This window comes from Vanacampus margaritifer, chromosome 2, assembly GCF_051991255.1.
Source record: "Vanacampus margaritifer isolate UIUO_Vmar chromosome 2, RoL_Vmar_1.0, whole genome shotgun sequence".
NCBI classification, from domain to species: Eukaryota; Metazoa; Chordata; class Actinopteri; order Syngnathiformes; family Syngnathidae; genus Vanacampus; species Vanacampus margaritifer.
Window position 1 is genome coordinate 29,725,439 of NC_135433.1, and position 26,974 is coordinate 29,752,412.

The 26,974-nt window shown below is 39.0% G+C and overlaps 1 protein-coding gene across 1 annotated transcript in view; it reads left to right on the top strand.

The window, feature by feature from the left end:
* Window positions 1-454: 454 nt before the first annotated feature.
* Window positions 455-26,974, top strand: part of pappa2 (pappalysin 2) — a 51,690-nt gene continuing 25,170 nt past the window's right edge. The window contains exons 1-14 of the mRNA XM_077559572.1: window positions 455-1,832; window positions 4,944-5,173; window positions 6,122-6,343; window positions 6,700-7,298; window positions 12,350-12,498; window positions 15,235-15,374; window positions 15,606-15,759; window positions 15,934-16,126; window positions 17,811-17,944; window positions 19,079-19,261; window positions 19,774-20,077; window positions 24,202-24,333; window positions 24,413-24,498; window positions 26,435-26,631. Of these exons, the coding sequence (XP_077415698.1) occupies window positions 1,019-1,832; window positions 4,944-5,173; window positions 6,122-6,343; window positions 6,700-7,298; window positions 12,350-12,498; window positions 15,235-15,374; window positions 15,606-15,759; window positions 15,934-16,126; window positions 17,811-17,944; window positions 19,079-19,261; window positions 19,774-20,077; window positions 24,202-24,333; window positions 24,413-24,498; window positions 26,435-26,631 (3,537 nt within the window). The 5' untranslated portion in view covers window positions 455-1,018. The remainder of the gene's footprint in view (window positions 1,833-4,943; window positions 5,174-6,121; window positions 6,344-6,699; window positions 7,299-12,349; window positions 12,499-15,234; window positions 15,375-15,605; window positions 15,760-15,933; window positions 16,127-17,810; window positions 17,945-19,078; window positions 19,262-19,773; window positions 20,078-24,201; window positions 24,334-24,412; window positions 24,499-26,434; window positions 26,632-26,974) is intronic.

Consider the following 26,974-nt stretch of genomic DNA (forward strand, 5'->3'; position numbering starts at 1 on the left):
AACTTAAGTACATGTAACCTATAAAATGAAGACATGTGGATGGATGGTGATGTGGGACATGGATAATAAATAGGCCTCCATAAATTTTATTACCAGTTCCCTCTTCCCTCAAGCATCATGGGGATACAAAGGACTGGGGTGGAGAGAGTGGAGGATTTCCCTTGTAAAACAAAATTATGAGGCAAACATAGGACGGCCTCCTTCACCACACTTTCTCCATTGGTGAGGTAAGGGCAGATCTGGCTCCCTCGCACAGAGAGAGAGAGAGAGAGAGAGAGAGAGAGAGAGAGAGAGAGAGAGAGAGAGAGAGAGAGAGAGAGAGAGAGAGAGAGAGAGAGAGAGAGAGAGAGGGAGAGAGAGAGAGAGAGAGAAATCCTAAATTGTCTGCATGGACTGTGGAGGGAAGCAGCCTTCTGTGAAGTGCTTACAGACGTACACCAGAACAAGAGGAGAAGACACATGAGGCAGGATGGTGCTTTATTGGACTAATATTTATGCCCCCTTTCAATGGTGATCGTTGAGATCTGCTGTTGTGACACCTTGCATCATCTTGTATTTGGAAAAACTGCTTTATTATTGTGATTCACCTTGCAGCCACGTTTTGGACCTTGGACCCGTCACAATGGTCAGGTAAAACATGCCATTTTGTGGCTGACTTAAAAAAAAGAAAGATTGGTTGTCAATTTAGAAACCACAAAATGACAATGATTTAAATAAGTTAGATTTTTTTCTCGTGGTCTACTAACACCCATTGGAAAGTAACCATGAATGGAAAGGAGGCAAAGTGATGCACTGAAACGGAGGTGATTAGTGGAAGTCATAATAATTTATTTTTGTAATTTTTTAAGTAACAAACTTTTCTAGAACGTCGGTTGGAGCCAATTCCTAACAACCAATTTCCTTTTAAGTGAAATCTTTGAATACCTTTTTTTGTTTTGTGGAGATGAAGTGATTATAATAGCAACGTCAGAGATTTGTGTATCACCTTTACAAATATTCCATTTTATGTTCTAAAATTATGTTATCGATCAATCTCCTCGCTATCGTCCTCGTCCTTACTACCAACACATGGCTGCTGAAAGCCAATCCACTGAGCCGGTACAAACGAGCCTTGGCCCGGCGAGCAGACAATGAGCTCTCCCGCCTCGCGGGTGAACCTTGTGCTGTCTCCGGATCCCGGAGAGCCTTGCAGCAGCCCCGATCTCTGTCCCCGGCTCAACACCGCCGTTCAGTGGCCAGTCCGTGGACGAACCAGACAGAGCTCCATACTGCCACAAGCGCTCCTGTTGGTTGCGAAGGAGGTTGCAGGTTTGACACCCAGGAAGAGAAAGGAACTCGGGGTGCCTCACAACTGGGAAAGGAGCAAACGTCTGATACTTTGCCTGGATATTTTCACGAGAAAGGAGACGCACAGTCTTGGACCTTATCACTAAAAGATGAAAGGCAAAGTCGACCATCGCGCGGCTCCAGGTTGGAGCGCAGCGCCCACGTCGAAGGAAATTCTAGCTCCCCCGGAACCTCACATTCCAGTGGGCTTCAATTTCCTCAGAAAATCCAACAAGATGACGGCAGTAGCGCTTCCAATGGTAGTCCGGATGACGGGAACGAGGATGTTGATCCTTCCACACGCCGGTCTGTCGGCACCGCGTCTCCGTGGGGGAAACCCGTGCCAAAGGTGCCCCCCTCTTGGATGACGACCCTGTACTTTAGCGGGCGCCAGGAGCAGCTGAGATTGAAGCCGTCTGCGGGGATCGAGCTGCCCAGGGACAAGTTCAGTTTGGAGCTATGGGTGAATCCGGAAGGTGGGCAGAGCAACCCTGCAGTCATCGCAGGTGGGTCTTAGCTGATCATAACTTTGATTACTTTCTGTCGTCATAATTGATTGAATTTAATTAAAATGGATTATGGCCCCATTAAACTAATTGTTTCTCCGCTCTGCCTCAACATATGTGTGTGCGGTTTTATGACTATGTGTTACCGGCAATCTGTGTACGTCACAAGTCATTCAGACAGTCAAACAAAACAAAAACAGTTGTCGCTAGGCTAACTCTGGCTAATTTGTGGTGAATGACTTGGGCTGCACATTAAATATTGTCCAAACACTGAACACAAGTTAAATTTGAACTCTGTGTTAAACACACACTTAAGATGAGCAATTTAAATATGGAACCTGTTTAATATTAACGATTGTTTTTTCTGAGCAGATAGGGGAGGAACTATTACTGCAAACACACCTCTCATGAATTTTTTTTTTAGAGACATCTCACAAATGCTGACTTTGAGTGAAAAAGAGGTGGAGAAATTGCCCAAATCCGGCCTGATTATTGGCATGTGTGTACACTGCTTTAGTCTACTTCCAGCACATTTTCAAAACCTACAATAAACAAATATTTTGAACTCAAACCAAAAATAACGTTCCTGTGGTAACCAATGACACATCGACCACAGACATCCATTGAAAATATGCAAGAAAAACATGGCATGATGTGGTTTGCTGAAATGCTGTGAGCACATAAAAAAAAGAAAAGAAAAATTCTTGGAGAAGCAACAACCTGTTGCAGTCACAGCAGGTGGCTTCGGGATAATTGTGTGTGTTCATCTGGGTATAAATATTTGTGTTTTGAAAGTTGGAGCTCTTTTCCACTTTAAAGAGACCAGAAGGCCAGACACTGAATGCGATTTACAGAAGTACAAATTACTGGAAACAACACATTCTGCAACATAGTGACCTCATGTTTTCCCAATCGGTTACAAAAACTGTAACCCAACCAGTTGTAGCTCAGCTCTTGAGAAAGTCTTGTGAATTACAATTAATCTTTAACAAGCTGTAAGACACAAATGTGTTTATAATGCTGTATGATCATTAGAATTTTGTATTCACTTGATTTCTATCACCCACATTACATCAGGTGTTCTTTAAAACCTTTATTTTATTAGTGTGTGTGTGTGTGTGTGTGTGTGTGTATGTGTATATATATATATATATATAATTTTTGAAACAATTCAGAGGTGGACTTTGCTGGTATGTTTCATGTGATTGTCCAGCTGCATAACCAAAGAATGCTTGAGCTTGATGGTCAACAACCCCCCCCCCCCCCCCCCCCCCCCCACACACACACAGACACCCCACACCCCACACCACCACCCCACCCCCAGTGTTTTCTGGTAGAAGTAGACCCAGTCGTCCAGGTCCTGTAATAGCTAAGCACCTCAGACAATCACAATAACACCACCATGTTTGACTGCTGGGATAATGTTCTTTTTATCAAATGCGCTGATATTTTTTTGCACTAGATGTAACAGGCAGAATACCACAACTTTTATGTTGTCAATCCACAAAAATATATCTCAGAATGTGTTCGGGATGTAATGTAACTTACTATGAGTTACAGAATTTCAGCAGCTTTTGGATTTGGGTATTCTTTAATCCTGTAGAATTATGATAGGTGATAATAACCTGTTTTTCATTATGAATGCCACTGTCAGCTGTACATCACACAAATTAAGGGGAATAAAAGGACTTGGGTACATTGCTTCAGCAGTTTTGATAGTGAGGGAGACCTCAAACTGTTACGTCTGCTCACATCTACTCTGATCAAAGATCCAACAATATTACTCAACTTTTTCTCCTTCATTATCTCGATTAGTGGCCACAAGGAATCTGCTAATACGCAATAAAAAAAAAAACTTGTAATAAACTGAAACTGAGTCTATTAGATGCCGTTGTGTTCTATACGGGTTCATGTTTGGAACGTAGAACATACTATAACTTGTGCTGTAATATGTATTGCTATTTTTTAATTAGATGTTGTAAGTGAGTGATTTAGAGTGAAGGTATGAAATATGTTTATGTTAATAGTGTCTTTTCAATTTTGTTTTATCTGTTCCTCTTTCATCAACTTCCTATACATAATGCCAGATGATATACACATATATATAAAAAAGCGCTGACCACTTGTATGGTGCAGTGCCATGTACCCAACACTTGGTTCTGCTAAAGTTTGTTGCATTTTGAAGTCAGAGTGTTGGGAAAATTGGAAGAGTGCTATGTTGATTGCTGCTCAAGTAAGACCTTTTGGTGGAGGCGGTGCGATGATGTCAGCAACAGAAATTGCAATGTATGGCCTTCCGGCCATTAAGTTTGGACTTAAATAAAATGATCAACCATTTAATTAGTTAATCTTCATAGGTATGTTGATGTGTTTTCAGTTTTTCACAGTTACCCTATTTACACACAACCACAGATAGAGTTGTGGAGGGAGAAGGGGTTCCCTGACCCTTAGTTGTCCCACAGTGTGACATCTGTGCAACAGATGTAGTGGTGTCTGTCTGTTGTAAGAGCAGATGGAAACATCCAGGCCTTACTTTGGTAGTCTGAAATGTCTCTGTTCTCTTTACCTCTCTGTTGTGTCCCCGTGGCTCTGTCTATTCTCTCTTGTCTGGCCTTTTTGTAAAGGTACTCGGTGTGGCTGAATGACTGGAAATACCTGGAAAATGTTTAATTTTCTTTAAGAGAGGAAGGGGAAGTCACCCCCCCCCCCCCAAAAAAAAATAAAAAAATAAATAAATAAATCTTGAGAATAATATGTTCTATGCAGCCCCACTAGTCTAAATATGGTATTTTGGATAGTATTGCGTTAGTGGAATATGAATTAAGCAACAAAATCCAGCAAAAAAATCTATATCAGAAGCCGGCCATTTTGCCACTTGCTGTCGACTGAAGATGACATCACAGTTGCGGCACAAATGTGGCGCCTTGAATAATTGTTTCTCGATGATAGCACCAGGGGTCACAGTTGTGCTGTTGCAGTGAGTTAGTTATGTTTGTCCAGGAAATGACATTCGGAATCCCCTCCGCACGGATCGTGCGATATTTGTTTCGACTATTTTCCACAACAAAAATGAGTTTCACATTATGCTACATTTTTGCCTCTGTGTTGTAGGTGTATATGACAACTGTTCCTCATTGAGTGAGAAGGGCTGGTCAGTCGGCATTCGCACTATGGACTCTGCAGGCACCAAAGACGCACGGTTCTACTTCACGCTTCGTACAGATCGAGCCTTGAAAGCTACCACTGTCGTTAACCACCAGCAGTACAGAGCCAATGCCTGGACTCACCTGATTGCGACTTACAATAGCCACAACATGACCCTGTATGTTGATGGAGCCAAGGTTTGTGGTTTTACCTCGTTTTACATGCATCTATTGCATCATCTTCATTTTTACCAATAACATCACTTATCTACGGAAGAGGATTAGTTTGGCAGGATTCTCACTTTATTTTCGGAATTCTGACTTTAAAGTGAGAATTCTCAGAATAAAGTCAGAATTCTGAGAATGAATTCAGAATTTCCACTTTAATGACAGAATTGTCACAATTCTGACTTTAAAGTCAGAATTCTGACTTTAATGTCAGAATTCTGAGAATAAAGTCAGAATTCTCACTTTATAGTAAGAATTCTGAGAATAAAGTGAGAATCCTGCCAAACTTTTTTTTCTCTCTTCACTGGCCCTAATCTTCTTCCATACTTTTCAGTAAGAAGAAAAAAGGAATAGCCTGTATAATAGCATATGAACTGACGTTCGAGTAGCGACAAGATTTTCCAAAACTGGCAGCCCTTAAAAAACTGGTTGGAATGGCTATTGCAAATTGAGTACATCACACCAAAAAGTTTGAAAATCGGAATATGAATTCCAGAAAAAAATATTTTTTTTAGTGTGTTTCGGGGAAAAAAAGAAAATTTTTGTGTGATGTCACTTATAGAGAATATGTTAATAAATGCCTTAAAATTATAGAAAAACAATGCAATGTCATTATTTCTCACGTTACTCCTCGACCCTTTAATTTCATCTGCTACCTGGGGAAGCCCTCTTCAGATTAGCTTACAAGTTTCAGTTAAAAATATCCACTAATATATAAATCAGAGGAATTCTCATTGATGCATCAAAAATAATACTTTTAAATTACAGTGACATTTCAAATGGTATCACAACGTAACACCACTTCACTTCGATGTATACTTTTATCCAAATTACAAAATGTATTTTCAAATTGAGGACTGAAAAATTCTGTCTTAAAATGTTTTTGTCTTGTCTTGTTGGCTATAATTTTTCTCTCAGGTGGGAGAAAGTAATCTCCAGTTGGGAAATCTCTATAGCCCCTTCATGAAGACCTGTAGAACCTTCATCCTTGGCAGTGACCAGTCAGAGCAGGGGCAGGGCTTTAGAGGCCAAGTAGGAGGCGTGGTCTTGTGGGACTACGTCCTCTCTCATGAGGACCTGCAGAAGCGACCACTCCTAAAGACGGAGCCTCTTCTGGCTATGTGGGCTGACTTTACAAAAGTATTGAATTTTGTCTCTTTAACGAACTAATCTCTTGGGCCATGTCAACACATACACGGAAAGTTTCAACGTACAACAGGGTTAAACAAGATGTCCACATGAAAACCTATCTGGCTATTAAGAACACTTCAATCCAGCAAAAGTTTTTTTTTTTTTAAAGCAGCATCAAATATGCTCTGAGAATGGTGTTTCTTGATTTACATTGTTTAGTGCTTGTCCATGTGTATGTGTTTTTGAAAACATCTCTGTACGTGTCGACATTGCCTATGTCTCATTTGACATTTAGAATATACTTATATAGTATGCTATAGCTGATTATAATATCAATTAAAATGTTGTTTAATTTCTGTTTTAAGGCAGAACGGATGTGGACTCCTTACAAAGTTGGATTTCATCCAGCTGTCATCTCCACTCCTGTCCCTGATTTAGAGCTTGTCTCCTCTTTCCTGCCACCACCCTGTGGTCTTACACCTTGTGACAACACTGACATAATTTCTGGCTACAACAATTACTGGCCGCTCCGTACACCCAAAAAAGTCAGCTACAGGATAATTAACCTTTCCAATGACGATGGCGGAAACCCCACCGTGACACCAACCCAGATTTACCTCCAACACCAGGCTCTGATTGATGCCTTTCGTCCTTACAATATCAGCCTGGAGTTGACTGTATACACAGTCAGAAACACAAGCCTGCGGCAGCGTTTTATTCTCAGCAACTGTCGAATTGGGAAAATTGGGAACCGCCATTGTGATCCAGAGTGTGACCACCCAAAAACAGGCCATGACGGAGGGGACTGCCTCAGACTAGGGCCCTGCTACAACTGGAAGAGACAAGATGGGGTTTGTAACATGGAATGTAACACTATACACTACGACTATGATGATGGAGACTGCTGTGACCCAGAAGTGACAGATGTTCTCAAGACGTGTTTCGATCCAGAGTCACCTGACAGGTGAGTTCATGAATGTCATACATAGGGTTGCACGGTACCAGTACCGGCTCGGTATCATTTTTTTTTAGTACCGGTACTTAAAAAAATAAATACAAGACAGCCCGCCAACTCTGTTGTAAAGGCAGGTACACATACATACATGTCTACCGATTTGTGGAAAACGCCTTAACTAAGCAACACGACTTTTTCAGCGTGTGCGCGAGAGGGCGCAGGAAGATGGCTTCACGCACTGAAGCGCTCGCTGGCCGTCCCCTCCTCATTTAGAAGTATGACGCGCTAATTAAGGCTCCACGGGAGCTCGCAAGCATTGGCATTGCCTACGCATGTTTTCAATAAACACATGAAGAACACGTGTGTGGTTTTGAATTTTCAGTTTTAGAAACCTTTTGTAACAAGAGCAAATGGAAGAAAAAGCAGCCATCATTCCTGCAGTGGACTCGAGGTGTGTTCAATGAACAGGCACACAGTAGGAAATCACAGTTATGCATAGAAAAAGCTCAGACGACTGACACAGGTTGTGACGCATTTTTGACACTTTCCTTAAAAATAAGTGGAGTGTAAATTATTTTGTTCCCAGTTTGTAGTATTTGATTACGCATTCGACGAATTGGGAGCAAAATGGAGAAGAGACATGCACGCACACTCAAGCAACGTTACATTGAGTCATTGGAGTGCCACTGTATTGCCAATATTTACAACGGATGACACCAAATGCAGTCAAATACAATAATTCAAGAATATGGGATGCAATGTGAAAGCACAGTATAAACATATATATATATATACAGTGTGTACATAAATTATATTAAATAATAAATATAAAATAATAATCTTGGCTCAAAAAGTTTAATCTCACTGTTACAAAAAATCTGCAGTCAAGAAATTGTCAGCTTCAAACCATGAAATTCTCAGTGTGTTTGACTATTCCCCTTGAGTCAGAGTTGTAACGCAACATCCAACTTTTGTGTTCTTCTTGGTTTGCGGCTGCTATTTAAATTTTGTTTGTTTTTTACAAGAAACCAAGCTTTGTGTTTATCCTATTCCATTCCTCACACATGAAAGGATGCAAAGGTCCTTGTTGACCTGCTTTGTATTGTAACGGAGGAGAAATACTTGGTTCCTCTGCATTAGTAGAATATTCACATTTCTGTATTTTACTTTATTCTTTATCATTCTGACAGCTTTTACTTCTGCCCCAATACATTTCCCCGAACCAAGCTTTTTACCCACTGCAAAATAAAATTGTACAAAATTGTTGACATATTGCCTGAATCATAGAGCACAACGTGGAAGAATAGCCAATGCTTATACTGACTGTGAAAAAGGCAGCTGCGTGTGTTTGGATGGGGCCTGTGTTGTTTGACATTTTTTTTACTGTTTTATTGCTGTCAGTCAAGAGGTCAGTCAGGTCACCTCTAGAGATAGAGATAGATAGATTTAACATAACAAGGCACCACGGAACAAATCTAAAGTCCATGAGTAACTCACTCACCATAACGCTAAATTAAGAGCCGCTCGCCGCAGAGCCCATCATGCGTGGGAATCACCTGTAGCTGTAAGTCCATGCACCTTTGTTTTTCTTCTTGGTCATAGGCTCCTGTGTTGTCTCATCACTGAGCCTTTTCTCCATTGCAAATAAACTTTCCAAATAGGTCTGTTTTTGACCCATTTTGCTAACTTGTCGATTAGTATCAGCGCTAGGTGACTGAGATAATTAGCATCTTGACATGCGTCAAGAGTCCGTCGTAAACAGAGAGAATCCAGTCACTTTTCAAAATAAAATATTCTTAAGCCTCGGCTAATCAGTTAACCGCAAGTATAGTAAGATTTTTTATTCTTTCAACTGCGCTGCCCGCCGCGGCTGGGTCCAAGTGGCCCACGGCCCGTTACAGGTCCGCAGCCCGGTGGTTGGGGACCACTGCTTTAAAACATTAATATTAATGTGTTCAAATGCAATGCCTTTATTTAAATGATTTTAGTATGAAATCATAGCCATGGATGCAATTGTACAGTATAAAAATGCTTAATATTAAATAATCACAAAACCTATGGGCCAGTACTGCTTCAGGGCCACCATCTAAAGAGGATTAAATGTCAGACCCTGCAAAACTCTAATCTGGAACAATAGTCAAGAGGATGATCAGTGCCTAGTTTCTCCCCAATAAATAAATCTCGCGTGCCAGAAGGTCTCACATACTGTTTTAGAGTGGGAACTGAACCAACGCTGCCTGCACAATTCAACTGCAAATTCTCTTGTCGATACCCACAAACATGTGTATGCAGAGTGCAAAATTTGCTGATAATATTTGCACTTTTGATCTAAACATTAACTTGACATTTTTAGTATTTAACCTCTTATTGTTCCAGTTGCATAGAAACGTATTAAAACATTGTAGTATTTATCAGTAATACAATGACAATGGCGTAAAATGAATGTGAATATTCACTTTGCAAGTCAATTTATCCTGTGCGTCCCTAAATTTTTTAAGCCTGGCAAGCTACACCCACTTTGAACAAAGTAAAGTTGGTCTGGTCACTCTGCCATTGAAAGCGATTTCAGCCCAGCTCAAAACGAACCATGCAATGAAATTCATGTGCTGTGATGTGTTCTTCGTGAGCAACGTCACTCTTCGTCACCGGAAGTCTATCATCACACAAATCATTAAGTTTTTACCACAGCAACCACATCATTCACTACTGTCTCTCTTCGAGTAGCCATGCTGAATTTACTCCGTATTTGCACATCGCTACTGTTTACTCAAAGACTTACATATGAATGAACATCATATAGTTCATATGTACTGGTATGTCCATGTTTTTACTACTGTTCCACACATAATGTATGTCCCACTTTTATGACATCATATCTGCTCTTTGCTGATTGGATCTTTTCACTGTTTGCTAAGGTTTAAAACAAACAAACAAACAAGATATCCGTTTATTTGCGAGAAATATCCAAAACTCTTGGATCAGAAATTTCTACAGATGTGTCTTCAATGCGGACGTTGTCATATGCTGCACTATGAAGGCTGTTTTGAATGAGGCTCATTTGTATTGGTAAAATACTGCCGCACAATTCACTCACCATGAAATTGCCACTTGAGAGCAAAAGTGCATGTAGTATGGTAATAGACAGGGTTGATAAGGTTTCACATTCATACAAGGGACTATGGTGCTGAGAGCGATGTCTGTGCCCAAGGAGGCGAGTTCGTAGACAGGCCAGCACGAGACGTATTCTGCAGCAAATGTTATGACATTCCAATAAACATCAAAGTCAAGTTAAGCCTTTGATATTTCAGGTAGATGTTGTATTTGGTCATTTTTCCACTATGCATACATATTCTTGGGATGTTATAACACCTATGTCATTACCATAGCAACCTTTGACAATAAATCAGAGGCTGGTTACAACAAATCTGATCTGCTCACTTGCATCTGTGGACAGTTAGATGACCAAATTATTTGTGGCCTGCAGAGTGTGTGAACAGGGCCCAAGATGGTTGGCGCTCATTTTGGATGGAGTTGCCCCTGCGCGCTAAAAGCAGCAACAATTGATTTATCTTTCCGTTTCCTTTGCTTACCGTTGATGGAACAGGGCGGTAAAACATTTGCTTTTAAGATGTTTGATGTCACAACACCCCTTGAATTGTCTCGTGGAACCCATGCTTCTATGGGTCATAAAACAACAACATGAATGGAATGATATACATACTGTATCTAAACCCAAACACAAGCTTTAATTGTAGGCATTTCCATGTGCTAACATAGCTGAAGTTGCTTGTAGAAATGGGACTATAATATCGTGAAGTTTAAGACTGTAAATTCTCAAGTAGTGAGGAATATAATGTTACACATGCTAGTATTTATGTGGCCCCAACGAGACCAGACATACATTTGTATGATTAGTTTTTATGACCAAACATTTCACCCCGCACTGGAGGATTTAGGAGTGGTAAATCCATCCATAGAGGTGAAATAAAATTAAAATAATATAGCTACTATTGTTGCCGATCTAGTGTTGCATACTAGGTTCTGATCATTTCAATCTTTAAAAGTTCCATGATTTACATTGAAGGCTGTAAAGAATATTGACAAATGAAAAACATTACCTCTACTGGATTACAGTGATATTTGGTCTGAAAAAATAGAGCAGTTATTAGTATCAGTAGTCAGTATTTCTGCTTACAAAAATATGAACAGTTTGATGTACACTGGGAACCCATAAAAATCAATCATTAAAATGTGACACAATTGACTGTCAAGACTGTCTATGGAAAGAGTATGCTCTTCACTTGTCTGATTTAGGTGCAGGCAGATTTATTTCAGTTCCCACCCATGTGGGGGTTTGAATGTCTCTTTCTAATAAAAGGCCACCAGTCCAGGCCACCTTTTGCCCAAAGTCAGCTGGGATAGAGCACCCTGAACAAACAGGATAAGTAGTAAGGAAAATTGGTTGATGACTTTTTTTATGAGAATATTTAACAAAACATCTTACTTAGGGTTAGGATTCACACATTAAGCATGGGAGAATGTTATATTAATGGAACATTAAGCCTTAATATTTTATTTCAGTGCTGTTCAAACATGAAACAGACTGCAACCTGTTTGTTAAATGCAGTGGCTCAATTATAAGCCTGAATTTTCAGATAAATAAATGCATTTTCATACAAATCTTACAGTGTACATGTACAAGTTTACTGATTAGTATTTTCTCAATTTGAGTAATTTTTTTCCCGCAACAATCAATTTATAGATTCGCATCGGGATTAATCGGCATTGAATCGAATTGTGACCGATGAATCATGATACAAACCGAATTGCCAGGTACTAGGCAATTCACACCCCTATCTGTGACTAATTGTGATCAGTCCAAGGTACCCGACCTCTCGCTGGAAAAGATTCCAGCCACTCCATGATCTAGCATAGAATATGTGGTATAGAAAGGGGATGAATGTTCAGGGAGCCACTTTGATTTATCTTAATTGAATTCTAATTTGTTTGAATGATTGTCACCAATAAGTATTTTTCTTTCACCTTTTCCTCCTCAACAGGGCCTATATGAGTGTGAAAGAGCTTAAAGAGGAGCTTCACCTGAGTGGCACAGAAACCCTTAATGTTTTCTTTGCCAGCAACTCTGTACGAGAAGAGCTGGCAGGAGCTGCAACTTGGCCATGGGCAAAGGAAGCGCTTACACATCAAGGTAAGACAATGATATTATTTCCACCAAATAATGTAGAGGGAGAGAGTGAGTGAGTGAGTTAATGACATCACTTCTTTGGTTGATTTAATGGATGAATAAATGGAAGCCATTTGATTTACAGAAAAGAGTTTGGAAGATACAGTCTTTGATAAGGTTAAAAATGGCGATGGTGAAATGTGCGTAGTTCTTGCTCTCTCATTTAGCTTTTCGGTTTTTGCATTTGGCATCTTCTGTTATGGTGTATGCTTTGTTATTGTCCAAACAAGATGGAGAGCACAAGATTTCCTGGCATATTGCCACTTTCCTCTCCCAATCATTAGAGCACTTTCCACTGGAGAAGGCAAACCAACCCAACAAGAAAACATAGATACACCAGTGTGGGCTCGGTACAGTTGCCACGCATTCTCACTAAACAGCTGTTCCTAATTATTTTTTATTTTTTTACCTTTCTTCTCTTTTTGTGCCACCACATTGCACCAACATAACAAAAATCTTGTCGAATCTATGCCAAGGAACACTGAAGTATTGTTTTGACCTTTGGAAAGTTAATATATGCATGCAAAACCTGTGTAACATTCTCCATCTTACCGAATTTCTTTGATATGGATTGACAATGAATGACATCAGCATTCTGTTATTGTAGAGTAGTTGTATTTTTGACTAGTGTATAGAAACAGAGAGAACAATTAGTGTACTGTATTTAACATTTTATTTCTCAATTGTCCATCATGATCTAAACTAAATAATGAATACAAATCCAACACATCTGGTTGACCACATTTTGAAGAACTCATCTTTTTTCCATTTTATTGAAACTGTACAATTTGACCTAATGGACTAATGTATGGCTAAGCAAGATGTGCAAGATATCTTGCCTTGGCATTTTAAGTACAAAAGGCTGAGTTGATAGTCTGTATGCTACAAAGTCATCAGACATGGCTCAATCATGTGCAACTTAAAATTAAGGGCAAAGGGCCTGAATATGGACATAACTGTTGTAATTTTGTGGTGTTGGTGTCAAAACGTGAACTCAACCCAAATGCTGATAGCATGGAGGCATACATTATTCAGAGTACGCTGCGGCTGCTTGCAGCGTGCTTTTACCACTCTGACTGTGGAGACAAGGTTCATTTTTAAGCTAGCCGCTAGGTTATTAAGGCACCATTATTTTATGGATAATGTCTCTGCAGCTGTGTCAGCCGTAGCACCCGGCAAGGCGGCACACATCTACCAAATTCACAAAACACTGCACATTGCACAATCAAAGTTGTATGCACTACGGCTCACTTTAAATGGTGCAATGATTATCTGCTTCATCTGCACAACTGATTTTATTGAAATGACTGCGCTACTTGTCACGTTATCTTTGCTTGGTGACTTTCTGCATCATTTGCACAGATGTCATTGATTGGTAATACAGCACTAATGGTACCCACTCTCATTAGGTAAAGAATCTCTGTTCTGATGTGTCACGTCTTTGTTTGTCTTAGTTGTCATAGTTACTGCAATAGTAGTGTAGCCACAGAAAAATTGCTTGTGTGTTTTTACTTGGCCAATAAAGATGATTCTGATTATGATTCATTTCCATTTCGTTGTTATTAGTTTAGTAAAAAGTCCAGTGCTGATTTAAACTATTTTTCAGAGTTTATATAGCTCCACACTTTCCAGAGTTAAATGAACACTTTAAAAATGGTTACATATTTGACAGTGAGAGAGAGTACATTTTTAACTTACTAAGAGTTAAATTAACACTACAGGAGTGTTCGGTTTCGACCGAGGTCGATAGAAAATCTCAGAAACGCAGGCTCAGGTAAGGAAAATATAATGTTTTAATTATTTACAGATAGAAACACTACCAGGAATGCTTGCACGCAGGCAAGGACTATCAGACAACGAAAAAACACTCGCAAAAGGCAAGGAATAACTAACTAACTAACGGAAAACGCTTGCAAAAATGCAAGGATAATACAAAGAACAAAAAACACTTTCAAAAGGCATGGACTATGAAAACACAAATATAACCAGGAATAAACCAAAAGACTAAAAAAAAAAAAGAGCACAACAGGGCTGAGATCCGAACCATGACAATAACTCGGAAAAGGTTTGCCCTGACTAATTGAAAACACCTCTTTTGAAGAGAGCATTTGAAGCATGTTACTGTTGACCACAGACTCTTCTCTGAGTGAAAATGATTTAATGGGCCCAAACGCCTTTAGTTTGATTGTGTTTCCTAGTGGTAAGCAAGGCAAAGGAGGAGGGAAATACACTGACTCTCTCAAACTGGCGCAGGTGCAAGGCGGAGTTAATCGACAGTTACACTCTGTTGAGTTAATCTCAATCTAGGTATAACACATAATAACACATGCTCTGGACACAATTTAAATGTTACAATTCCACTTTGGGATTTAAAATTAACTGCCACAAATTTAACAAAAAATTTAAAATTTTCATTTTTTTTACTGTACTTCACATTGTACTGAGGTAATGGAATTGGAAGTGATTGCACTGAAAGTGTTTGGGTAAAATAATACTGTAACCTGGGTTAATACAAATGACATTTGGAATTTTTCTCTAAATGAGGTAACCGTAGCGTTCATCCCTCTGGTAGAGATAAAGGCAATTAAGAGTTTAGTCAAACTGACTCTGATAATTCAACAGTCAGTCTATTCACTACAATTTAGGTCATAATACTGTAATACTTAAAGCTTAGTAAGAATATTTAGCTCTGTTCTTCAGGTGGAATGGTGCTGAACCCATCGTACTTTGGCACAAGTGGACACCACAACACTATGATCCATGAAATGGGCCACATATTTGGACTGTACCATGTCTTCAAGGGAGTGAGCGAACGAGACTCCTGCGATGACCCATGTCAGGTGAAACTGCAATCTGCACTTTTAATGAGACTTTGTTTACATTAGATGGTTCCGCATTTTCTTTATAGAGGAAAAAACATTAAATTGTGAATTCATGTGGAAAATTGGCTACAGACTTTTTTTTTATATTGAAAAATAAGATGAAAGAAATTGGCTTGTCATTTGTTGTCTGTGTAATTTAAATTTAATTTACTTGTGTTTGTTTATTTGTTCTGTCCTGTGTGTATGTAGGAAACAACCCCATCCATGGAAACCGGAGATCTTTGTGCTGACACTGCACCAACGCCCAAATCCAAAGCCTGCCATGATCCAGGAGCTGTAAATGATACATGTGGAGTCACCACGTATCAAGACACCCCCTATAGTAATTACATGAGTTACACAGGTGAGCAAATTTGTAAAAAATGAGTAAGAGTGCTAGACAAAAATACATTTGATCTATCTTACTTACCACCTTCCTCTGAATATTTACCATACCAGCTTTGGCAGCAAGGTTTGAATTTGAACATAATCCCGAATGATTACTTAATAAATGTGCTTTTTTTGTACCATTTAATAGATGATAACTGCACCAATCATTTTACTCCCAACCAAGTGGCCAGGATGCACTGTTATCTTGACATGGTCTATCATAACTGGTTGACGGAACGTCGACCTGGTGTCATCCCTTTGCCAGCAATAGTGACTGACCAGAGTCCAGATTCAGTCTCTATTTATTGGGTTGCACCATTAACGGGGCCACTCTATGAAAGGTACTGAACTGCATTTTGTATGTTTTTGATTGTTTTGTTTGTGTTACACTAATCCCTGATCATACTTCAAATTTGACATGGCATCTTGAACAAACATTATTGATGTGGGTATATCATTACACCTATGGTGTGCTGTTAAAGTACTTGTATAATAAACCAGTGAAGTGGATCACTAATGGCCAGTGTTGTCACATATTACTTGAAAAAGTAATGTGATTATTGATTACTACTCAAAAAGTAATCTAGTTACTTTACTGATTACTTTATTGACAAAGTAACTGCAGTCAGTTACTTTTTACCAATTTCCGCCCTTTGCTGCCTCAACAAAAGAATGACAACCGGTTACTTAAATAATACTTAATGAAAGTGCATAAAGTTGAAACATGAACATGTTTCTTTGTTTCAGTTTCTCTGTTTTTACAACACGGGTTGGTTGCATGTGTTTGTTCTTGGCTTTTTTGCTAGCCCTCGTGAGTTGTATTTCCATTTTCCGGCGTCGGCTACGACCTACAATAGCGTTTGTTAAGATAAATAAAAGGGTGACATCCCAACCAACGTTTGCTGGTGGCGTTCCTGCAAGACGTTACACTATTATTGCACGGAAAGAGGGCGAGTCAACAGTACTCAATGGACTCTTTTACTAAAATCCAGCTTCATCTGTTTGCGTGCCAGGGGGGGCTGAAGTCACTGTAGAACTACTGGCTGTCTCCTTACCCTTACCTACTCCGAGCGCTCACACATATTGGTACACAAGACCCGGTGTTGCGTCTTCCACTGAGAAAACGTGACATGCGATGTGACGTCGCTCCCAAATGCAAGAGAAACATTTTCTCCTCGAAATTATCTTCAAAATGGACAACAAAAAAGTAACGTACAGCCACTTAGGAAAGTAACTTTAATCAGATTACTGGTTTGGAAAAATTAACGTGTTAGATTGCTCGTTATTGAAAGAAAGTAATCAGGTTATAATAATGTGTTACTTAGTAATGGGTTAGTGACAACACTGCTAATGACTAATAAACATGTCAAGATGTCAGTTTTTTTAACTCTCAAACTCATTACGCTATTGACAAAATCTTATTTGAGTTAATTCATTCACATTGTTTTACTTGCAGCTGTATGCAAATGTATCTCATTTTTAAACAATCACAATTGCCACTTAAATGTAAAAAAAAAAAAAAGTTTGATTTTGAATCAGTAAAACCTGCTACCTTTAAAAACAAGTGAAACCCACAAAGCAGCTAGCCCAGTGGTTCTCAACCGCAGTCTTTGAGTACCCCTATCCAGTCTATTTTCCAGATCTCCTTCAGCCAACACAGGTGTTTCAAACGATCAGCTAATCAGCAAGCTCTGCATAAAGCCTGATAATGCGACCCTCAGCTGTGTTGGCTGAGGTAGACATGGAAAACAGGCTGGATAGGGTTACTTGAGGACCGGGTACTTCAGCTAGAAACTACGCCACGACCAGGATTTATAACCACTTCCCTTTTTTTTCTTTTGCAATTCAACCCTCAAATGACATCATGCATGCTAATGATTTGACCCAAAATCTTCTATGTGGCTTTGAAAAAAAATATAAAAAATCCAGCATATTTTGACCAAATTCCACATTGCTGTTGTATCAAACATGGCCCTATTATTGATGCAAGCAAAAATAACCCGAATGTTTTTTTTCCTACCCTAGCTCCTCCTCCCATGTGGCTGCCGTCAACTGTGGGGAATGTGAGAAAGATGGTGTTTTCCACCAATATGCCTATGAGGCGGCCTCATCTCGCACCTGTGACACGTCTGGCTACTGGGCACCCGATGAGGCTATTGGTCAGTCAAACAATTGATGCTGGTTTACGTAACATACAGTCAGTGTTAAGAAAAAGTCTTATAGGCCACCACTAACTTTGTTTTTATTATGTATCTTTTCCATAACATTCATTTTGACATGTAAGTGAAGATACAGCATGGCTATGGGAAAAAATAGGAATACCAATTTTCACAAAACTTTGTGGAGGGATGGTGTAGGAGAATGGGTAAAACGAAAGATGATCTCAATCTGGATGGAGGTACAGATACAGTAATATATATTTTAGGGATGTTCGATACCACTCTTTTTCAGACCGATGCCAGTACAAGTACTCAACTCTTGAGTAGTTACCGATACTGATACCGCTATTACTTTTGATACATAAAATCCGACCCCTTCCCCCGCTTCCCCCCAAAACCCCCCCAAAAAACAAAAAAAAACACAATGACAGATAACCCTAACCCTTTAAAGAAAGACCTATATATCTCAATAGTATAGCATTATTCCTGAAAGTTGCGTCAAATTTATAGTATTTTTCAATTCTTCTCATTCTGAATGTCTAGTTCCTGAATGTAAAATGGCCACAAGAGGGAAGCTGATACTGGTATCAACCGCTGTCACAATTACCTATACTGTAGCACGATACCAATACCTGGTATTAGTACTCGCCCGCTCCTGCATGTTTTATAACCCCCCCCTTTTTTTTCCTTTTTTTTTTTTACATTTTAGTCACTGTGGAATCAATACAGCTCTCCCAATAGTGATGGTAATTCTGGCTCTCTTGGCTGAGCTCACTAAACCGAGCCTGGTCTGGTCTCCCAAACAGCTGTTCAGACTTTTTGTTGCAAAAATTAATTTATTACCAGAAATAAATTAACATAAAATTATGCATTTAAAAATATTTATTAAAGAAAGCTTTATTTATTTGCTCTACATAATGATACAAAAATATTAAATACAAAAATCTCAACTATTTAGAATTGAATTCTTAATACTTAAGTGACGAGCCAAGTCTTGCCTGCAGGCCATACATTGAACATCCCTGGTCATGTCTAAATGTAATCAATACTAAACTGATTGACTATGATACCACGTCAAAATACTGTATGTTACATAAGAAAGAAAATATTTTGTGTTGTGTTTTTAAACTCTAGGCCCACCCGATGTTGAGCAGCCATGTGAGCCGAGTCTCCAAGCATGGAGTCCTGAACTGAGCCTTTATGATGCTAATGTAACATCACCTTGTCCTGAAACAGAGGGTTGCACCCTTACGCTGAAATTTCACTATCCCATTGTCCCACATACTCTTACTCTCTGGATTACATATGTCTCAACAAGTAAGTCTCACTTTATAATTTGTATTGTACAGAGGCACACTATATCAACAATAGAACATTTGTAAAGTTCTATGCTTTCAAACCTGTGGGAGTTTCGTAGAAGGCTTTGTTTATTTAGAAAGATTGGCCCAGTTCAAATCCATAAAGGCATGCTTAGATGACTTTTGCATGGGAAAATAGTATAGTCCAGAATTATTTGGACGGTGACAGCATTCATATGATTTTGCCGTCATATATCACCACAATTGATATGTTGTGGTATGCATGATATGTCTGGTAAAATGCCCCATTGTGCACTTAAATCACAACTTGATGAAGACAAATTTTTTTGTGGTGTTTAACGTTGAAATCATAAAATACCGTAATTTTCCAAATGCTTTTGGACCTAACACTATAGAGTATCTACTATGTAAGAGTTAAAACCAAACGCTATTTAGGCTTCTATAATAGTATCCATGTTTAAATGAATACTAATGTGTATTCATCCACTCCATTCATCTACCACTTCTCAGATAATCCTGCTATTGCGGACATAGAGCTGATAACAGACACAGGTAAAACTATCAACCTTGGACCACAGCACGTCTTCTGTGACATGCTCTTCACCCTGCGCCTCGATACCAACAATGTTGCCATCAGTGCCATAAAGCTCTGCACCTTTGATGAGAAGATGGAGATTGATGCCGCAATGTTGTCTTCTGGCCCCGGTAGTCATTTCTGCTCTGACTGTCAGCCTTTGCTGTATCGGATTCACCGACGGCCACCCTTCAACAGCAAATTGCCATCGCCTCAGACCCAGCAGACGTTCACGGACAGGTGACTTTTAAGTGATTATTGATGTATGATCTAACATTTCAAAGCTGACCAAAACATTAAGGTGAAGGTAGAGGTAAGTCTATCAGTTAGCACTGACCTCTGTCAAGGCCAATTGTACGTTGTTTTTTCTATATTTTATCATTCTATTAATCATTCTCCCTTTAGGAAAATTATTGGTCGCAGTTGCAGGTTGTTGTTTTTTATAGAATGAAGGGTTATATATATTTCATAATCTTTTTCTGTATCAACCTTTTGTGGTGAAGAACGAGTGGAGCCAAAAAGCAAAGCTCTCAGTTTACCTGTCGTTCTACATTTCCATGCTCACCTATGGTCATGAGCTCTTCATGGTGACCAAAAGAACAAAATACCGGATACAAGTGGCCAAAATGAGTTTCCTCCAAAGGGTGTGCAGGCTCTCCCTTAGAGATAGGGTGAGGAGCTCGGCCATCCGAGGAGGGGCTCAGAATAGAGCCACTGTTCCTCCGCATCGAGAGAGGCCAGATGAGGTGGCTTGGGCATCTCCTGGACACCTCCTTGATGAGGTGTTCCAGGCACATACCATTGGGAGGATACCCTGAGGATGACCTAGGACATAGTGGAGAGACTGTCGCCCAATTGGCCTGGGAACACCTCAGGGATATGTCTAGAAGGGCTGGACGAAGTGACTGGTGATAGTCAAGTCTGGGCTTCCTTACACCAGATAAGCGGAAGAAGATGGAAGGATGGATGATGGATTGACAATAACATTGGGGATGTTGTTCGCTATCATTGAAGGTCAGCCTGTTGAAACATGAATGATAACAGTTGCAGTATTGGATAATGATCCTTGTTAGCTGTGAGGTGGGGTTTGTGTAGGGCAATTATTTGTGAACAAAAGCTAAATGAAAACAACACCCTGTTCAATGGAAAACTAAGTTCTGAACCAACACGAAAATTAGTCCGAAACCTCATTATAAATATGAATAGAATTAGACAAGGTTAAAAGGTATATATGCACATTCATTCCACCAATTGATATTAAAAATGGTCGGTTTGGGTTGGCCTTTGCACAGGAGTGCTACTGGTTGTTGTAGCACTTTATTCTGTATCAGTTATGAGAGGTTAGAGACGTCACGAATGAGCATGATGTGATAAGTCATGAGGTTAAAAGGCTTTTATCATCTAAAAACTAAACAAAAAAAAAACTGCCATATTATCTATTCATAAAAGACGAAAATTGTGTGTATTTGCTGTTTTTCTAGTACGCACATGTAAATTCTAGTTAGAGTCATAATGTGCCTCATGCATCTCCTAAAATCATGTCATATATCAACAGGAACACTTCACCTATATAACACCAGTAACAACGTGTAAGTACAAAATGAACTGGTGGGAGTAGAGTTATGAGGAACTGAAGGTCAATTTAGTTGGAGTCTGGGAGAATAGTGATTTTGGCAGGGACATAGGAAGGAGCAAGAAAGGATGAATTACAGGCGACAACCTGAAAAGGGAATGAACTAAATTGTAAAAGATAAGAATCAATAAAATAAATCAAGAATGAAGTGGTGCAAAAGGGATTAGGGTGGGATGAGAAATATCAGCAGCAGTAAAGCAGCATAAACGCCAGCATATTTTGAATCCGAACCAATTGTGGAATCAAAGGCCATAAACACTAGTGACTGCTTGGATTTAGTCTGGCAATTTACTACTTCAGTAGGTGTACTGTGGTCAAAACAGACAGGCATGTTTTGATTTATTTTACTGATTATGAGCAACCAGTCCAGGGTGCACCTTGCATCTTGCCCAAAAGTCAGCTGAGATAGGCACCATTTCACTTCCGACCCTAATAAGGACAAAGTGTATAGAAAATGGAAAACTAATTTGTTGGAATATAGAGATGTTTCTGGGGTTGGTGAAAGACTCTGTTTGGTAACCCGGTGGGTAGTAGGTAATGTCTAGTCGGTGCTGGATTTCACTTTTCTTTCTTTTCTTTGATCCTTCCTCGGGTCTCCTGACAACTTCACGACTCTAGCTGGATTCTGAAATATTCAGTTTAGGTGAACGGTATGGGATTTTTAATAGGTTTTAAGTGAATTAGTGAGTACACACTCACGCGCACGCACAAATGCACACACGCACACGCACACGCACATTCTCATGCACATACTCACACACATACAAAAAAAAAAAAAAAGAGAGAGCAAGGATGATGACATGTCGAATTGGTAAGATTACCGAATGAACAATACTGAGCTCTCTCAGAAAAAAGAAAAAACGATGGTGAAAATGGTGGATACACGGATTTTGATTACTCAAGGAGAATTCAATGTGCACTGCTGTAAATTTTTGTTGCACACCATACAGAGAACCCGATTACACGTACTGTAGGCATGCAAGGAAAGATGTCATTGTGAATGGGAGATGAAGCCAAGTGCTGTTCTGCTTGAGCTAAGTTTCTAGGGGTTTAGTCTTTCTCAAAAGCATTTTTGCAAAAGACAAAAGCAGTTTTGTTTACCTTTACTAATTTCGGCTGCCGCCTTCTGACGCCAACACTAGTAAAGGTTAAAAAAACAACTACAAACCTATGTCTTTAAAAAGAAAAAAACTAAACTGTACGAATTTAGAAGATGAACTTTTGTAACAATTTTTAACCGGTGTAGTGGTTTGTTGCCTTGCAAAAGCATACCCAAACAGTTGTGAGGATGCAGACAAGCATCTCTCCAACAACTAGTTGCCATTTTATTTGTTTTCCTGTCCGCAGCCAGACTTAAACAGTGGACCCTCAAGTTACAGAGTGCAAGTCCTACACATGCATCGTACCATAACGGACGCACGATCAGGTATAGAAGGCGGTGTCCATTGGTCACTCCATAACGGCCAATTTTATGTCATCTGCAAGTGGAAATCTTGCAATTCCTTTTAAATGTACTTTGCTCGCGCCAATCACGTGGATGGAGACCATGTGTCTCGTGCACTGAATTTAAATGGAATGACGGGAGCCGCTTCCATCCTCAAAATTCCTGATGGCCAGTCCGAAATTGACCCTGGCATATTCGCTAGTCAATCATATGATGCAACTAAGCTAATAACCATCAACAACTATCGGCAATTTAAAATCTTTATTTAACCTAGCATGCAAGTTTTTGGAATGTGGGAGGAAGCCGCAGTATCCAGAAAAAAAAGATGGATGAGAACATGCAAAAGCCAAAAACTAAATTCAAACCCAGAACTTCTGACTGAGAGGCTGACCTAACCACGTTTTCACCAGGCTGCCTGACCTTAATATCACAGTTGAATATAAAGTTAGAGCAATGAAATAAAACCAAAATACAAAATGAGAAGGTAACACACTATACTGTAGGCTATACACTTGTAAAATATATAGACTAAAGTGTAATAAAAATAAACAAATAAGAAAACATTTCCACTTTGACCAAATGCATACTCTACTAATGTACCTGGCCCTACAGTGTGTACCTTAATGGACCTAGTTGAGGTCACTGGTTGACAGTGAAAAGTTACATTTCTCATATTTTTACATTCTTCTTATTTCTTGGGTTGTTGCTCCTTCAGCCAAGTATTGAATTGGCCCACATTCTTAGAAAACATAACTTGCTAAGTTTAAACAGCTTTAGTAATTTGTGTTTTCTTAAGTTGTTCTTTAAATGTTTGCTCCCGAACCACTTAGACATTTATTCAGAGGCCAAACAGCAACAGTAGAATAACACGAGGAACATTGACCCAGAATGTTAACCCCCAAACCCTTTGTTTTTACGTGTTTTAGATTATGTAGATTGTGACGGGGGTTGTAAATGAGCATTTGCTAAGCTCTGTATGGTCAACCTCAGATGCTAGCTCTGCTTAGTGTCTATATCTAATTCATTGTCCCCGTCAAATAAACTAATACAATGAAAATGAAATGAAGGTCCTTGAATATTGCAAGATGACATATTGAGGGCTGCATTGACTGGGCAACGTATTTTGGAAGAATTAGGAATTAATTCCAAGACATATTCTGCCCAACATTCATATCAATGTTTTATTGAAACGTGTAAATGTGTTTAATGTGCGAAGCTATTGTGAAGCTGGACTTGAAACTTCATGCATCGATACATCTAATCCCAAATCAATGTTCTTCTCTCTAGATCTGTAAAAAGGGGAGAAAGGTATGAGTACATGATTCAGGTGGAGATTGATGATGGTCTTCTCAGTGATTCCTCCCCATCCCTTTTTTACACTCATGGGCAGCCCTACTGCGGAGATGGTGTCATTCAAGGGTATGCACACTTTAATGACTATAATGTGAATAAGCAATCTTTAAAGATGAAGCTGGTAGTGACTGTACTGTATCTGTAGGGCAGAAGAATGTGATGATGGTAATCTGTTAGATAGCAATGGCTGCTCTAAGAAGTGTCACAAGGAGAAGGGCTTCAACTGCATTGGTGAGTCTCAAGAAGCAGTGTTAACACTTTATTAATATAAGAACATTCATCTGTTCATCTTGGTTGGGATCCTTGCTACATTTGGATGCAAATTCGGCTGTATTAAAACAAAAAAACAAAAACAAGCTAAGAAGAGCAAGTGAAGCTTTTATTAGTGTTCTGAAGGGTTTCTTGTAGACCAGGGGTCACCATTTCCGGTCCTCAAGGGCTCCAATCCTGCCTTTTTTAGATGTTGCCCGCCTCCAACACACCTGATTTAAATGCTCGGGATCTTTAACAGGTGTTAAACAAACAAACAAACAAACAAACAAACAAACAAACACATAAATAAAACTACCAATACTTGAATCACCCAGCACAACCATAGTCAAACTACTACTACTGAAAGGTAATTTCTTTTGGAAGTCCAATACCCAGAAGACAGACCTGTTAACAAATGCCGTTTGAACAAGCTTAGTTTAGTAAAGGGAGTAGCAGAGAAAACTTTCACTTTCTTGATTGAGTCGTGCCATAACACGTGTTGATTTTTACAATAACATACAGTAAAACACAGATGGAAATCATTATAGCATTAACAATTCTGTAGAAAACATGTTAAGCCAATTACTCTCACTTTACACGTTTTGACATAATCCAGATTTTTTCCCCCTTTGTTAAAAGAGTAGTTCTGCATGATTCATGTATCCAATTAACACTCAAAGTTTATGGTTAAACATTTGTTCTGTCTGTCTACAGTTTTGTGCAGCTTGAAATTAATTAATTGTACTTTAAATGGACTACACCATGTGTTGTCCAATGCTTCTGTACTCCTTATTAAAAAAAATAATTATATATTCAAAATACACAGTTTAAAATGATAATAATAATATTTTCAGACAGGTATTTGCTGGATTTACTCTCCTGGTCCATGTGATCAAATCAGATTTAAGGACTACTGTATATCAATACATTTCATACTGTATACTCTAACTCAGAACTATATGACTTCAATTATGATATGTGATATGACTCTATATGATTTTTTTTATGAGGTTGTTACATTCATGTCAGTCTTGTGAGTACTAAGCCTCTTGCCCAAAGTCACCTGGGATAGACTTAAGTTGATCCTGTACCCTAATGAGGACAAGCACTATAGCGCAGTCCTCATGTATGTACTTCTCTACACATGTATACTTCTGTGAAGACTTCTGCGAAGTCTTCTACTTATTGCTGCACTTCTTATTTAATTTTAATTTTATCTCTTTCTATTCTGTTGTTTTTTTCTTTACTGTAAGCTGCAGCTGGACGGAGTCCAGGAAAAAGTTCCCCACGGGGAAAATAAAATAAAAGTATATCGTATAGCGAAAGGATAGAAAAATGGACATTCAAGGAAAACATGAAAGATGCCCTAACTGCACATAAATAACTGAACAAGCATCAACAATGTGCAGTGATACAATGGAAATAAACAAATAAATAACACAAATATTTAACATAAAAAAACGTTTAGTTGCTCCGCACCCCCGCGACCCTGAGGAATAAGCGGTTCAGGAAATAGATGGGTGGATGGAAACCATTGAGTTGGCCTCGACTGATATTTTTTTCTCTTTATTTTTTATACTGGCGTGACACACATCTAAATTGTGCACTTGTTAAACCTCACGGTGTAAATCCAGCCATCATGACAACTGAGCAAAATTGTCCTGGTGTGGTCTTCAAATATGAACTGAAGTTAAAAAAAAAAAATTCTTGGAGTTATTTAGTGTCTGTTGTCACAAAGGCTGACATTGTAGACTTGACGTGGCTACCATTAACTGTGGCCAACCAAAATACAATTTAGATTTGCTCAGATTTGGTTCGCTGACAGACAGATTTGGATAAAATGTCCTGCCAGATTTATAAATCGGGATATTTATTCTTTAATAAATCCTCCTTTCCTATGCTCCTTTTCCAAAAGGTGAACCCAGCCAATGTTACGTTTTTGATGGGGACGGCGTGTGTGAAGAGTTTGAACAGGTTTCCAGTGTTCAGGACTGTGGTTATTTTACACCTTTGGGTTACACAGACCAGTGGGCATCTACTGCTACAGCTTCGCATCAGGACCCTGACCACTGTCCTGCCCACGCTGCCACTGGCGAACCATCATTTAAAAAAGTATGACACGTAAACCATTAAACTTAGATGGCTGTAAATGCCACATGAGACCTGTAGTGGCACATTAATTAAAAAACAAAAAAACAAATTCACCACACAAAAAACTAAATTACTACAGAACAGGGTTATTATAGTTTTGGAATTTTCATTATATTATTTCATTTTCGAGTTTTGTTTTTTAAATTTAGTTAGTTTTAATTAGTTTTCTAGGCGGCTCTGTTAGTTTTTTATTAGTTTTAGTTATATAAAAAATGCTTACTTTTAGTTAGTGTTAGTATTAGTTTTGTTTTTTAAAAAGTGTTGTGTATTACTTTTGTGCAATATTTAATAAATACCATGGTAA